General features: G+C 39.8%; 1 protein-coding gene across 2 annotated transcripts in view; it reads right to left on the reverse strand.

Moving 5' to 3' along the window:
• The window catches only part of LOC119922798 (ubiquitin-conjugating enzyme E2 E2), a 317,762-nt gene that overhangs the window by 23,076 nt on the left and 277,510 nt on the right, over positions 1-17,176 (reverse strand). For both annotated transcript variants that reach the window (XM_038742442.1, XM_038742443.1), the window contains exon 5: positions 3,219-3,366. In XM_038742442.1, the coding sequence (XP_038598370.1) occupies positions 3,219-3,366 (148 nt within the window). The remainder of the gene's footprint in view (positions 1-3,218; positions 3,367-17,176) is intronic.

Below are 17,176 nucleotides of genomic sequence, written 5' to 3' on the forward strand. Positions count from 1 at the left end.
AGGGAACTAGGCATAAACTAAATAGAACCACAGCTTATTTGTTCTCTTTCTTTGGATAAGATGTCATTAGAAGCAAAAGTACTGTAAATCACAGTCTACATCTGAAACTGCAATTGGAAATACAGTTGACTAAAATTTAGCAGCAAAAACCTAAGAACAAGAATCAAATTCACCATTAAATTGGTTTGCTTGAAAATAGTCACTATCTTACATTTATTTCCTTTCTCCAAAAATTTCTGTATCACTTAAAAAACAACAACTCACTGACGCGGAAAAATGAAATATACATTGAAAGTGCACGGGCCTGAAGCAGATAAACTATAGTTATGACAAAAGCTAGCAGACTTTTGGGTGGCACATTTCCAGCAGAGTAACTTGTAACTGGAATTAGATTTCCTTTCTAAGTTTAAATGTGAAGGGGAAAAGCTCAGAAAAATAAACTATTCTGTTTTCAATTCTCATATTTAACTCGGAAGCATACTGAGAAAAATATCCACCTCCAAGAAAATTCTTACATTTCTTTTTTTCACTAACCCAGTGGTTCATTTATTTTGTGAAGACATTCCACAAAGTGATATATACTACTGTACCGAAATAACCTCACTTTAAAAAGTAGAAAAACCCCCACCCCCATCGGCCAGATACTAGGAACATTTAGGAGCAATCTACTATCGGTATGACCAAGACAAAGATAGGCACTTAATAATAACAACAGCCAGGGTATCCAAAGCAGTTTATGGGTAAAGGATTGTATCAGTTGTTAAAAAGGACAAGCAGGCCTCTGCCTTAAGTAATATGAAACAAAGAGTGGTGATATATAACAGAGAGGAAAAGAGACTCTCAATGTCTTTTGTAGATTACCATGTGAGTGACAGCCGCTGCTGGGAGCAAATACCTCTTTTCATTTGCTCAGCCTGTTTGAGAAGAATAAAGCGCTTGCCAAGGAAGCTGCAGCTGTGCTCCAGCTCAGTTTAATCACTGTGTATGACTGAGGGTTAATTAGCTGCCATTCTTAGTGCTATTTGTTGTTCTAATGAAGATTTGCATAAACCTAAGACTACCGGGGTAACTGATACTAGATTTTCACTAGGAAGATGTAGGGGGGTGGTGGGGGGCGCTGGTCCACCCTAAGTGTTTGTGTTTGTGGGGTATTCACTGTTGCATTTCCATTTGACCTGTTCTGCCTCTGTCTCTTTGATGAATTGCATTCAAAGAGTTCAAGGTTGCTTATCAAGTTTAGTCCCCTGCTGGTTTCTGCCTTTAAAATGAGTCAATGGGTAGGTTAGATGCAGGGGACGACACAGTATCTTGGACACTGCGCCCAGCTGATAGGGGAGAAAAAAAGCACCAGAGTTGTGGGGGGGTTATTTCCAAAGTGACTCCCCCATAGTGAGAAAGAGGTTGCCAATTTACATTCCTATATAAAGATCTGATTGGGGGGCATGCCTAATCTCCAACAATTTGTTAATGATGAAGAATGGGCTCCTCTTGGAAAGAATCGAAAGAGTGATGCTCTAGAAAGGAATGCTATGTAGTCAAGAACTGAAAGTAACAGCTTTACTTTTATCAGGTCATACTGTTAAACCAAATAGATTTACATAACTCTTTAATTTCACAAGTAAACACCAGGAAAGCCAAGCTACACTCTTAGAAAGTGTTATTCAAACAAGCAATGTAAACAACAAACTGTCCAACACAAGCAAATCACTGATGTCAGTATTTCATTTCAACCTGCAGTCAGTGTCCCCAGGATAGCTGAACACACAAGGAAAAAACTCGAGCACTGCTTATTCCCTAAGGGGAAACTTCTAAAGACCCCCAAATCACATCCAAATTCCAACAACGTATGAAAGTGACTGAATACCAAACCTCAACAAAAACCGGCTCCAAAGAGTTTTGCAAATAAAACAGAATACCAATTTCAAACTTTAATACCTTGAGAGGATATTAAGAAATGCCTAGGGCAGGTATTCTAAGGTATGAAAGACAAGACTTTCTTTGGATCAAATGATTTTACAACGGTGGTAAATTTTATTGTATGGGGCTCTAAAACTGTTAAAAATATTCACATAGCTAAATCAATGGAATGGGAATAAACCAAAATTCAATTTCAAGTACACTCAGAATTACATTGCTCTTTATAATAGGGAAAGGATGTAATAATTTCAATGCAAACCAACTGTCACAAATTTTGGGCTTCTCTTATTATAAACTTACAGCAAGTAACCTGCTGCTTTGTAATAAACTTTTCCATAAAACAAAGAGGATATATTTTCAGTTCAAATTTGATTATGCTTTATTTAGGAAATAGAATATCCAAGGTCTCACCGATCTGGTAAGAATGTGTAAGTAAGGAAGTCAGGTTACGTTCTTTGGTTATGAAAATGGAAGTCAAGATCTTTTGAATTTTTTCAGCCCACTGGCTGAAGGGAGACTGGTTCCCATTGATAGGTGATGAAAACCTTGAGGACCGCATTATGGTTACTTTGGAATTTCTGATTTGCTCAGAGGGCGAAAAAAATCAGGCAAACCAATTTGGCCACTGCCTCTTGGGAGCATGTCAGAGAGGAGAAGTCACACTTCTAGGGGTCAAAAGGAGGTAATGAGGTGAGGTTGGACAATATGGGAAATGGGTCACTTCATCTGCCAACTACTGACCTGATTTGTTATCAGAAATACTGGATTTTCCAGGCATCTGCAGCATACTGGTTGCTCTTCCTGTAGTTTTCCAATCCAGCTTGGCCAGGTTTTTTTGTCAGACATCTGGCAACATTAACCTCTCCATTATGCTATTCAGAGGGCATGGCTGGTAGGATGCCTAGGTATTCAGGTCTATGTTGTGCTGTTTGACGGTACATCAGGTTTTAATAGCCTACATTTCTCAAATTAGCATCTCTTGCTAGGTATCTAATTAAGGATTAAGCTCTGCAATTTGAATTTTTATTATTGTTTGGCAGTAGCAGATAGTAAGGCATTTAATGTATTCTTCTCATGTATTCTTAAAATATACTTTCCCTTCTGAAAGGATTTTTTTTCTTTAATTTATGAGGTAACACCTTTTTTCCACTTAGCAAAATAATGTCACAAATGGTTTAGCGGGCTGAGTCAATTTAAGAGAAGTCAGGAAACATGCAGAAATTTTAGATCTAAGCTTGCATTTTTTTGTATCTGACAAAAACAATAGATCAGGCATCAAGTTGTTTACTCCAGTCTCTTACCAGGGTTGCAGTCTGTGAGAAGTGAGCAGATGGAGAGAAGAACTTTGGAAATGGTGAGCGCTGGACTCCAGTTATCTTTCAGAATGTCCAGGCAGATCACTCCTTGGCTGTTAATATTACAGTGATAGATTCTTGTCCGAAACGTAACCTAGAAAAATAATAAAGAAGTTATAAACCAACATTTATTATCACATAAAAGAGATCATGACAACTCTTTTTTGGGGCTGTGATTTGTGGTCAGATGCCCTTTCTAGATTTGGATGATCATGATTTTATGCTCATCCCTTTATAGTCATCCCGGTCACCAGTGCAGAGTTATGACCGGAGGAGGAAGCAGGGCAGTGGTTGTGGTAGAACCTTATTGACAGTAATACTGGCACAGGACTTAACACTGGCATCAGTGCCCAAGTTTTAGCCAGAGGCTCTCTGGTGTGTATGCCAAAGTGGTAAATGGTGGTTATTAAAAAAATCTCAGAGCCAACAGTTAGAACAATCTTTCTCATTTCTCTTAAGGAAAAAAAAAATAATGCTATTTAGGAAAAAAATGGTCAAAACCATCCCTTGTTTAATAAAAACATTCCCAAATTTGTTTTTAATTAAGAATGTTATGATTTTTAGCATATTCATTGTGGGGGTAAATTTCTTCCTGATGTAAACTTTTTGGAGTAGTCTAATGCCTTCTAGATTGTTTTCAAGCTAAGAGGGTGAGTTTAGAGAAGCAAATATTTTAAGAAAGACCGATACAATCATCTTTTGTGTGAACACTGATGTACATTTACACATTTTGACCACAAAAGAATTTATGATCAATGGAATAGCAATGGCGATGACCACTTTAGGAGATAAAACACCATTCCAACCTTTAATCTGAGGAATTCAGTGCTTCACAAATAACATGCCTTGTAATACTGAGGTGATTATTCAAAAACTTTCCTTTTCCAATTTGTATTCTTTTGAATGGAGCAGTAATATCTAGCCAGGTTCTTTCTGGACTGGTGTAAATGTTCTTTGTCTATGTACATTTCATGGAACACAGAAGTATCACTTTGAGTGGATTTCACTGAAAAAGTCTGATTTCAGGGTAAGCTGTTTTAAAGTGCGATTTTACTGACTAGCAAAAAGATTCTGCAAAGAATACCAGTGGGGGCTTTCATATTTATTCTTCTTCCAAATCTCCAACATCAAAAGCACTCAGTTAATTTTTCAAACTGTTTCATTATTAGTGTAACCTAGTATCTGAAAATGAAACTGAGGGCTTTTTTTGCACTTTATCACCTGGACTTAATGAATAATAAATAATACTTGAAGATGTCAGCAAATACCTTGATACTTTAGTGGATTGGAATGATTTCTGAGAAATTGCTAACATTTAAAAACCATTTCCATATGCAAACTAAGTACAAGATTTCTAGAAAAAATTTCTAATAAAAGGATGTAAGTTTTATAATTACAATTCTATCATCAGATTCTTGAAATGGTTGAATGTCACTTTGTCTCCACCTTTTAAAAAGTTTGGGTCCCCGATGAGTTTTTAAATAGGAAAGTATGAGTTCAGTGGGAAATATACTTCCTTCAGAAAAAACACTTTTCCATGGAGATCTACAAAGGAAATATTTGGAGCCCTTGTGCCATGAATCAGAGAATTATGTAACTGAGATCCAAAATTAGCTCCTCTGACAGCATTAGAATGGATTTATGTTTCAGGTTCACTGAAAACCTCACAGTTTACTTGAATGGTCTTTCATTCTACTCTTAGAAAGACTTGTATTTTTCATCTCAAAGTTATAATTTCAAGTAGCTTTTCCTTAAGGTGGACACGGTTAAGCACTTAACACACATCTCTGAATTTTTTTTTGGTATGGCATTTCTTCATTCATGCAATTGTATTTATTGAGCACTTACTGTGTGCAGGGCACTGTACTAAATGCTTGGAGAGTACATTACAACAAAAACCAGTCACATTCCCTGCCCACAATGAGTTTACAGTCTAGCACCTGTATATATGTATATATGTTTGTACATATTTATTACTCTATTTATTTTACTTGTACATATCTATTCTATTTATTTTATTTTGTTAATATGTTTGGTTTTGTTCTCTGTCTCCCCCTTCTAGACTGTGAGCCCACTGTTGGGTAGGGACTGTCTCTATATGTTGCCAACTTGTACTTCCCAAGTGCTTAGTACAGTGCTCTGCACACAGTAAGCGCTCAATACAATTGATTGATTGATTGATTGATAGAGGGGACTGATAATACGCCAGGCACTGTACTAAGCACTGGGATGAGTACAGGCAAATCAGGTTGGACATAGTCCCTGTCCCTCATGGGGCTCACAGCCTTTATCCCATTTTACAGATAAGGTAACTGAGGCACAGGGAAGTTCAGTGACTTTCCCAAGGAGACTCAGCAAACAAGGGGTGGAACAAGGATTAGAACCCAGGTCCCTCGGACTCCCATGCTCCATCCATTAGGCCTTGCTTTGTCTCAATTTTTGCAACGGCTAATAAAAAAAATCATAAGATGAAAAAGAGGGGACACACCTTCAAATGCCACAAGAGCCATAGCATGAGAATTGTGAAAAAGTTGCATATAGTCTTACATGTTCTAAAGTTGATTTCAACATATTTCTTAGAACTACACTTATGTATCAGCCAGGAACATCAAAGAAAGGAGAGTCCCAGTTACAAAGAGCAACTAGACTGGAGCACGAGTACATTTTCAGGAATTTACATTGATTTCTTATGTTTCCAGGTGGAGTTCTAACCTGATGTGTAGCTAGTGCAAACTATGAATGATCTTCCTTTAGTGTAGACCTAGGAGAAATATGACTAATTTGAGTCATTTTTTTTGCATTGAAAAAGGAAACTGGTGATAATAGGTAACTTTCTCTTCCGCTAGCAGCATCAAACATGGGGAGCCAAACAGTGGCTCGCCAGCCACATGTGGTGACTTTTCTTCGCTTGCTCTATGGCTTGTGGTGAAAAGCTATGTCGCGTATGCTTTATCATTTATTATTTTGCCATTGAGGCGGCATCCCTGCTGGCTCAGACCAAGAGCCCTACCCGCAGCCCAGAGGATTCTTGCTCACAGCCGCCACGCCCTGAGGCCAAGTTAACCTTCTGGGCCACGTCAACCTCCCAGGGTTCAAGAATTTTGACATTTGATGACATTACACCACTCTGCTAATAACCATGCTGAAACCATCTCCCAGCTTAACTGGTGTGTCTGCCTGGCCCAAACTCCCCCACAACTGCTCCCTGTTCCACTCTCCTAGCCCTGCAGCCAAGTAATTGCTCTGAGAGCCACGTGTATGCCCTGGGCATCACTCTCATTAACAATCCTTAATTAGCATGTGCTAATTGATGGGGGTTATTAGTATGGTTGGTCCTGGGCAAGTGTTTTCTCAGGGTCCCCGGCTGGTTTATCTCCCCCACAGCCGAGTACTCTTGGGGCAGGGAAAGCTGTGGGGAAGAGGAGAATACAGCCAATCAATCATTGGCACTTACTGACAGATACAGTCACTACAGTGCGATCCTCCACTCCTGCTTCCCTCCTTGCAGGTCTGGGGTCTCTCTCCCTTTTCCAGTTTACCAGAGTTGCACCAGGGTTGCCTGAACTGGGTCAACTGGGGCAGAGACTCCAGAGAATATTCAGTATACAGCCCTGGCAGCAGCCCAGAGCTTTGTCAGGGAAAGGAGCTCTGCCACAGGTATGTGTGTGGGGGTGCAATTAGTGGACAATTGAACTCCATCTGGATGCATTTGAAGTTGCTTTTGGTGGTGGTGGGGGGGGGGGGGGTTGCAGCAGTGCAACATGCCTCATAGTGGGATGTTGGGGGACTCCCTTGAGCTGGGGGGTGTCCCTGGGCTACTCAGCCCTTGCCAAACTCCTGCTCATCATCACTCACTCATGACTCCTGGAAAGCCTGCTCACTGCTCCTGTTAAAGGAATTTTTCTTTTGCCAAATGGCTCTAAGCCACATTATTTTTTTTGGTTTGAGACGCTCCAGTTCATGAGGTTTGGCCATCCCTGGCATACAGAGAGCTCTTACGTATAGAGTCTTCATCATTGATTACAGACAACACTTCAACTCCTTCCGCCATTTGAAATTTTTCCCCCTACCAAGTCAGAGTAAAGGACAGTGTGAAAGAAGCTGTGCAGATAATGGTAAGTCCAAAAATACCATCTCTGAAAATAAAGGATGCATATTAACGCTAAGCACCATATTCACATCCTCATTTTTACATACATGCTCACATTTATAGATTTTTATTTTTGGCAAACCACTAACACTAAGATCAATTCCTTCAAGCAGGTTCTAGGCCCTGAAGCCTCAGAACTGAGATCCATTCGTCATTCACGATAGAAGTTTCCACAGTCAACTCTAACATCATCATCCTCACCATTATCATCACTGCAATACAATTTATTTCTACCAGTGGCCAAAAGGGCATCAGTTACATCAGGAAAAGAGTCAAGGAGATTCCCCTACTCTGTCAGCCTTTGTTAATGGAAGCAGTGCTTAGTACAGTGACTGGCACATAATAATAATAATAATGGCATTTATTAAGTGCTTACTATGTGCAAAGCACTGTTCTAAGCACTGGGGAGGTTACAAAGTGATCAGGTTGTCCCACGGGGGGCTCACAGTCTTAATCCCCATTTTACAGATGAGGTAACTGAGGCACAGAGAAGTTAAGTGACTTGCCCAAAGTCACACAGCTGACAATTGGCAGAGCCAGGATTTGAACCCATGACCTCTGACTCCAAAGCCTGTGCTCTTTTCCACTGAGCCACGCTGTGAGTGCTTAACAAATACCATAATTATCATTATTAGTGTTAAAGAATTCGGGTTGCTCCCATCTCATGATCTAAAGTAGAACCCCAAACTCATTACATTCACCTTTCCCAAAACAAAGCACTAAAAAGAGATGAAGCAGAGCAGCCATAAGTGAGAAGTAGTACTTAAAATCATTAGGCGGTACATATTGTGACAACAATACTTATTAACTAATAACTATGTAAACGGGAGCACAATTTAACAGATGTCCAATGAAACTACATCTCTAAGACTGTAATCCATCTCTGTTTTACAGCAGCAAAAAGTACCATACATACTAACAATTAATTAGGAAGCATAACAGCTGAGATACGTAATGGATTATCATGTAAAGTGCATACTAAATGTTGACCATATGACACTAGCTAAATTGAAGACTGACAAACATGTACAGAAATACATTTTTTAAAACATTTTTATGTTTTCTTCAAACTGTTTTAGGTAGGATTCATACAAGTTAATTCTACAAGACTAGTATATTTAAATATTTAGGTTGAAAAAAGAAAATCCCTTCACCTATAGGAAAAATAATACCTTAGAATTTTTATCTCAATTACGTTCTGGTTTATGTTTGTTGACATTTGAAGTGAAACTAATTTATTGTCAAGAAATCTGAACTCTTTGCAATCTATATAATAGAATGCACAGCCTTGGTCATGGCTAGTTAGCAGTGATAATTCAGTTTTTCATATAGCACACAACGGTGCTCATGTGGATTACATTTTAATACTGTCCAAAATGAAGCAATGTCTAATTCTGATAATGATAAAGTAAATTAACAGCGATTATGAAGTTGGCCGACTTCCCACTATTCCACTGAACAAGGCATATGGGACAAAAGAAACATCATTTGAAAAGGATGAGAATCCATTACTATTTATGTACCATACAACATTAAAAAAAAAAAATTTTACATGCACACCGGGAAGGTCAGAATACAATGACTAAAGAAGAACTCATATGCTAGCCCTGGGGCTAACTCCACTAGTGAGTAAAGCTGTTCTAAGAGGAAGCCAGGTAATAAAAACCCTTTGAAAATAATGGAAAAGGCAGGAAGAGAACAAAGAAAGTGAAACAGCATTCAGGTCACAGAGCTTTAGGTTAGGGAGCAAAGCTGAGTGATGCACGGAGCCAAAAGCTTTCTCTGATCCATGCAGACAGTACAACTTCCTGAAAATAACCTAACTAGAGACCATATTTTGTGTGATTATTGAATTCAAAAAACGCTGAGACAGTTGAATGAAAAGGTGGCAAAAACAATTTTGACAAGAGATTTGTTGGTTGCCATTTCAGTATTTTTATCTCCTCTTTTGATGATTAAAAAGCTACATTTTTAAACAGATTCCTAGACCAACGCTGTAATTTAAGGATTTGTTATTCCCTCATTTGATAATTAAAAAGCTATATCAAACTTCCACCTGGGCCAAATCTGAAATTCCCAGCCTTTAGAAGATTTGGGTAGATATATCCCAGTTAACTATAGTGAATAGATTTAGCAAATCCACCTGAGACCCATAAAGTGTGGATTGAATGTTTGACAGCAAACCTAACACAGCTACCAGTAGAAAGAATGGAGAGCTCTTTGCCTGCATTATATTAAATACATTTTGAATGTTTTCGATTGTGTTTCATAATCATCTGTGGTTAATGTTGTGCAATGGAATAAATCAGTTTCCAAGACATAGGCAATTTATTGCTTACAAGCCCTCTCTATAATGGTGGTTTTTTCCTCCAACGCCATCTTTCTTTCGAAGAGTACTGTGGGTTTTAGGAATTACATTTATTTTGGAAAGTACCTGATGGGTAGCTGTGATAAGAAAATCCCTTCTTTAATCCATGAGTAAGCAGTAGATACTACAAATTTAGGTGTTTCTGAAAGAGCTTTCTGTATTTAAAAAAAATCTGTTGGAAAGAAAGGCATACCCTTTTAAAAAATGGTGTGGTAGGGACTTCTATTTTTGGTTTACCTGGGACTTAAGAGTGGATAATGAGATAATTACACAGTCTCAGACAGATGCATTCTAGCTGAGAAGTAGAAAGGCATTGCTCTGTAAGGACTAGCAAGGCAGGCTGCTTTTGAGAAAGGAGTGGCTCACTTCAAGCAGAAACTTCATAGGGAAAGAGAGACCACGAAGCGAGAGAGAAAACATCATCAATCGTATTTATTGAGCGCTTACTATGTGCAGAGCACAAAACAGCATTAGATGCATGCATGTGTAAGTAGGACAACCCAAGAAGTGATGCCATTTTTGAGTACACAATGTGTCCAGGACTGTGGGTCTAAGCACTGGCTTTTTCAGCCACACATAGACTCGTGGATGAATCTTCCCATCAGCGATGCCTTCTTCAAGTACGAAGGACTAGTACAATGCTCTGCACACAGTAAACGCTCAATAAATACGATTGATTGATAGTATTCAGGGTTTGGAAGACAAAGGTCTTGATGCGTCAGTGAAAATGATTAGAGAAAGCCTAATATTCATGTGGGATTGTTCAAGAACGTTTTTAACTTGGGTTTTGAAACAACCCAGGAAAACAAAGCCATTTACCTGGCCCTACCGATGTCTTGCTGTCTACTTTTAGGGTGGTTAGCAGCATTCAAGTTCCAAGATGAAATTTTCAGTTTAGGGAAGCCATTTGGGATTCCTGGGCCAATGACTTGGGCAATCCCCACTATTCTGCACCGACCACTCCTCTGCCTCCACAAAATCAATCAATCAGTCAATTGATCAATGTGAGAGGCAGCATGGCTCAGTGGAAAGAGCACGGGCTTGGGAGTCAGAGGTCATGGGTTCAAATCCCGGCTCTGCCAATTGTCAGCTATGTGACTCTGGGCAAGTCACTAAACTTCTCTGGGCCTCAGTTACCACATCTGTAAAATGGGGATTAAGACTGTGAGCCCCATGTGGGGCAACCTGATCACCTTGTATCCGCCCCAGCGCTTAGAACAGTGCTTTGCATATAGTGAGTGCTTAACAAATGCCATCACTATTATTATTATTATTTACTGAGTGCTTACTATGAGCATAGCATTGTACTAAGTGCTTGGTAGAGTACACTACCTCAGAATTAGCAGACATGTTCCCTGCCCATAGTGAGCCTGCAGTTTAGAGGTAGACTTGTTAGAGTCAGGGCCAGATCCATAGCCTCTGGACCTGCCCTGGGAATCTTATGGAACAAAAACAGGCAGCAGTGGCTGCAGCATCCCACATGCACCTCAGCTGTGGAGAGGCATACCACTTGTCTGCTGTGTGACCTTGAGCAAGTCACTTAACTTCTCTGTGCCTCAGTTCCCTTATCTGTATAAATGGGGATTAATACAGTGAGCCCTATAGGGGACAGGCACTGTGTCCAATCCAATTAGCTTGTATCTATCCCAGAGCTTAGAACATTACCTGGCACACGGTAAGTGCTTAACAAATAACAATTATTATTGTATAGAGGTTGTTGCATTGGCACACATCTATCTGCCACCTTACAAAGGCAATGAAGAGAGGCATGGGTGAGGTGAGGGAGGAGTGGAAATAGCCTCTCCATTCCCTTTCCCTTGGATCTCTCCCACATGTTCTACCCAGGGTAACCAGAATTCTGGTCATCTTAACTTTATTTACCCTTTTCTCTCTGTTACTACTCCACTTCTCTCTTTTCCCAATCCTTCCCTCCTTTCTACATTTCTCCATCCTCCTGCCTTTCCCCTCCTTATGCTCCTTGAAGGCAAGGATCATGGCTACCTGAATTACTGCACTCTCCCAAGCACTTAGTACAGTGCTCTAAATACATATTTAGTTAAAGGAGCACAGATCAAGGGGTCAGAAGACCTGGGGTTCTACTCTCAGTTCTGCCACTCGTCTGCTGTGTGACCTTGGGCAAGTCACTTAATCTCTCTGTGCCGTAGTTTCCTCATCTTAAAATGAAATTCAATACCTGTTCTTCCTCCTGTTTTGAATGGGAGCCCCAAGGAGTGGGGGTAGACACTGTGCCTGACCTGACTGTCTTGTGTCTAGCCCAGCACTCAGTACAGTGCTTGGCACATAGTAAGCTCTTAGCAAATACCACAATTATTATTATTAGCCCTGCTTTCCCTCCTCCTTGGTCTCCTTTTCCCATTTTCCCAACAATTCCTCTCTTCTCTCTTCCTTAAACTTAATGTAGCACAGACATGAAAACAGCTGCCAGCACATGCCCCCTACCTGTATCCCTGCCCTGCTAGTTGTGGTAAGTGGACTAGAAAATGAATATTTCCATCTTCTGATAAAGGTGACACAAGCAGGCAGAATGAGTTCTGAGGAGCCCCTACTAAGGGGTAGGGAGTGATGGTCAGCATCACAATTGGAATGTGGAGGCAGCAGCTGAACCTATTCGGCTGCTTCTTTCACCACCTCCTGTTCCTTGACCTAGAACAGTCAAAATCAAAAATAAAGAAGCCAAGGACAGTGGAAAGCAGAGAGAAGACAAAAGAGGGAGAAAGGAAGTAAAGTATCAGAAAGCAATGGGAGAAGAAATGGAGCAGTGGTCACAGTAAGAGTGGAAAGGGAGAAGGGTAGGCTTGATTAATTCCACTTTATATCAGTCAGGTTTTCAGCTGGAATGTCATCATCATCATCAATCATATTTATTGAGTGCTTACTGTGTGCAGAGCACTGTACTAAGCGCTTGAGAAGTACAAGTTGGCAACATATAGAGACAGTCCCTACCCAATAGTGGGCTCACAGTCTAATGGATATGGTACCAGAGGCCTTCATGCCTAGTACTTTTATTTTAAGCTCCCAGCCTTCCTCCACCTCAAATCCTGATGCTGAGTTTAATGGCTGAAAAGCAGAAAAGGCATTGCCTGTTTTTTGGTTTGGTTTTGTTATACAAGAGACCTGAGATGGGAACACGGTGACTTCAGCCCCACTGAGAAATAGTCTAGATTTTCCATATGACATCATTACATTTTCCATTTGATGTCATTATGTTCTGTTGTGCTCTAGGTGTAATGAATGCAGGGTCATATGCATTTGAGTCTCCAGTAGCCACAGATGCTAGCCACCTTAGATGACAAGTGGTGTCAGCTCTCTACCCTCCAGAAATCTTCTTCGATCTGGTCTAGAAGAGTTGGAATACATTTTACAAATGCTTTTCTTGATCTGCAACTATTAACTTGAAAGTGGAGGGAACTTCCATGACCTCCTCTGTGGGAGTAGTCCCCGCCACCCCCATCCCGAAAACTATGGCCAATCTGGCCTGATAAGGCTGATGGCTGCACGATTTGGGCTGCTGACCTGCATGCAGCAGCATCCTGGGCTGGGCAATTCTCCTGCTTGCCCCACTCCCCGGTTATACTTAGTTGTATTATTGTCAAAGAGCTACCTGGTGGGATAAAAATGTGCCTAAAACATTTTTATCCCACCAGGTAGCTCTTTGACAATCCATCCAAACAGCTGCTGAATTTGAGGTATGTGTGAGCCCACTGTTGGGTAGGGACCGTCTCTATATGTTGCCAACTTGTACTTCCCAAGCGCTTAGTACAGTGCTCTGCACACAGTAAGCACTCAATAAATACGATTGATTGATTGATTGAAGGAAATTACAACCAACACCCCACCACCCCACCACACGCACACATATACGCACACACACAATTTCACAGCTCTGGCGAGTTGCTTAGATAATTTTTTCCTAAAATGAACTGCAAGACATAGCTTAGAAATGCTGATTTCAAAAAGCAGGCTAAAAACTGTGGGTTTTATCAATAATTTACATTAGTGCGTCTGAAAAATTTAGCTTTTTTATGGTAGTTGTTAGGCGCTTACTAGGTGTTAAGCATTGTACCAAGCGCTGGGGCAGATACAAGATAATCAGATTGAAGACAGTCCCCATCCGAAATGGAGCTTACAATTTAAGTATGAGTACAGATAAAAAAATACCTGGTATTAAAAGCTAATAATTTACCAGATCCCAGAACTTGTTCAGATATGATCAGATTGACTATAAAAAATATGGCTTGCCCATCAGAAGACAAGGGAAGGTTAGCAAATTATGACTAATGAGAAATGTAAGATCATCCGCATTGGGGTAGCTAAATTTACTGAGCATGGGAATTGCAGGAGATCATCTTCGGCAGTTCAAGAGTTACAAGGGTCAAGTACCTGGAGCATTTCAAAGCTCACAGCTATTTACATTTCAAACATTCAACCTAATTTAATCCTCTCTCAATGATCTGGACCCCATATATTCACTTTTTAAATAATTTAGAATCAGCTTTTACAGCACAATACTACAAGGTGGAGAAAGTTGGTGAAGAGCGGTGAAACTAACATAAGAAGATTCTGTTTGATATGGGGGCGAAATGGAGTTTTGAGCAGTGGAGAGCTAGTGATGAGAATTTTCAGCTCTGAAATCGCTGGGAGAAAGAAAAAGAGTGAAAGGAAGAGTGAGAGCACAGGTGGGGAGGGAGAAGGCAGCAAAGGAATAACAGTAGCAGTTAGAATGGGGAGGGAAAGAGGGGAGAAAGGGAGAGAAGGAAAGATTTCCTCACTCTTTTCGTTCTTATCTGGGTTGACTAGTCCCCCCACAAATTCCCTTCCTCTGGCCCCAAGATTTCCTGTCATATCCTTTCCCTCTTCTTTATAGCTAAATGAATGACATATTCAACTCACATTTAGCATCAGTAATGAAATAAAGCTGCTTTTAAAAAGTACTCCTACAGTTCATACTTTTCAATACTTCTGATTGGTTTATCCTTTTCACTGGGTGGGTAAATTATAGTGGCAGATAAGGACAAAACTTAACTGGAACCATCAGCAACCCAGAAGAGAACTGTGAAGGTGAATTCCTTGACAGCCACAATGTGACTTCAAATGGCTCAACAGTCACTGTTTGACTCGTATTGATCTATACTCTAATTATAGAAATTCAAATAGAATTATTACAATGGAAATATTTCCATAAGAACAACGTAACACAAATATTATGAACAAGCTGGTAAAGGAATAGTACTTTTCTAATAGGTGCAAGTTTACAAATCCAATGAAAATATTTTTTGTCAGTTGACAGATGTATGAAATTTACAACGGGAAATGGGGCTTTCTGCTATTCTAATTTTGATTTAGAGCAGATTTAGCATAGTTTAACTTTCAACTTTGGGGATTCACATTTTAGTTATAGAAGTTTAGAACTCCAGGCAAAATTAATTGCAGAGCAGGAATTAAGAATTTAAAAAAATTCAGATATAAAGTAAAGCTATAAGAAATGCCAGGAGGATGACTTGAACATCTATACTGCACTCTGAATAAATATCATATATGTACAATGAATTTTAAAACAGTCAAATATTTGGGTAGACATGATTAATGAATTTGATCTAGTTGGAAATGCTGACACTACAGAACTCTGCTCTTGTAAATAAAAAAATCTGCAAAGTAAGCTGTTTGCTTTTGTTTTTTCCACCTTCTTAGGATGATCTATCCACAGTCAATCACTCATATTTACTAAGCACTTACTGTGTGAAGAGCACTGTACTTAAGCACGTGGGAGAGTACACTATAACAGACACATCCCCTGCCCACAATGAGCATACAGTCTAGAGGGCAGACAGATGTTAATATAAATAAAATTACAGATACATACATAAGTGCTGTAAAGCTGTGTGGGGGAATGAATAAAAGAAGTAAGTCAGGGTGACACAGAAGGAAAGGAAAAGAGGGTTTAGTCAGGGAAGGCCTCTTGGAGGAGATACGCCTTCAGTAAAGCTTTGTAGGGAGTGGGGAGTAATTAATTGTCAGATATGAAGAGGGAGGCTATTCCAGGCCAAAGGCAGGATGTGGGTGAGAGGTTGGCGATGAGATAGATGAGATGGAGGTACAGTGAGTAGGTTAGCAATAGAGGTGCAAAGTGTATTTGGCACTGTTAAGGAAATGACTGAGAGAAATCTTCCAGGCTTTCCTTGTGTCCTTGGAAGGAGGAATTGATGGGGGAAGAAAAAATGTCAGTGCCAGAATCCTGTCTAGATGAGACTTTGCTCACGGTCCACTACACTCATTGGAATGAAACAAATGGAGTGGATTTGAGACATGGCTTTCATAGGACATGCTCAGCTGGAATATGTGACAATCTTTTGAAGGCTGGATGAGTCAAACCCCTTTACTTTTACTCACACTCTGCCAATTAGAAATGCAAGAGAGGTGACATTAAAAAGACAAGACACTTGATCCTCTAGTTGGAATGATGCTTTGCCCCGGAAGACTAACTCTATGTAATGCAGGGAGCGTTAAGTTTTTATTCAATCTGTATGTACAAAAAGAAAGAAAAAAAAAGGAAACAAAAAAACACTAATGCTTCCTTCCTCACTTCCATAGAACCTGTGCCAGGCCTTCAATAAAAGCCAAGAATACTGTACTTTATATAAAAACTTTTGTATGTTGGCTAATTTCTTGATAATTTAGCCAGTAGGGAGTCAGGCCAATATCTACAGTGTTGTGTAAGCTTGCGTATGGAGGTTGCTGGAAGATATTTTTAGTTGGATAGTTGCTCCTGGAAAAGCCCTAAGATTTTTTTTATTCACGGAACCGACGTCGAATTAGGAAACACATAGTAGTAATGGGCTTTCTGTTTTACTTCTAATCAAGATATATGACTCCAGAGTTGAGATAATTTTTCTTTAAGGAAGGGGGAAAATCTCTTCCTTGCAGCTGTAACACACAATGTAACACAAAAGGAAAATGGGATTTCAAGGATCAGTGACTTTTTCCCCCTCAGAAATTATACTTTGAGTTCATCTTAAAGGTGTGGTAAAAATTTAAAAGATGAAAAAAATGAAGAAAAAACATCAAATTTAGTGTTAAAGTGGTAATTTATGGCATAAACCAGCTGTAACTCTGACATCTTGCAGTAAACATTGTTCTTCATAGATGTTTTGGATATTTTTCAAGAGGGCCATTCTTTGCTCAAAGAAGCTGGATTGAATACAGGACAGGTAGAAAGAATGGAAACCTATACAGGTGTACCCGGGGTTCCAAATGCTCCACAGCAACAGAGATAATAATAATAATGGCATTTGTTAAGCGCTTACTATGTGCCAAGCACTGTTCCAAGTGCTGAGCATGATACTTCATGGATGTCATGTACCAATTGCT

This window comes from Tachyglossus aculeatus, chromosome 2 (genome assembly GCF_015852505.1).
Source record: "Tachyglossus aculeatus isolate mTacAcu1 chromosome 2, mTacAcu1.pri, whole genome shotgun sequence".
Classification (NCBI taxonomy): domain Eukaryota; kingdom Metazoa; phylum Chordata; class Mammalia; order Monotremata; family Tachyglossidae; genus Tachyglossus; species Tachyglossus aculeatus.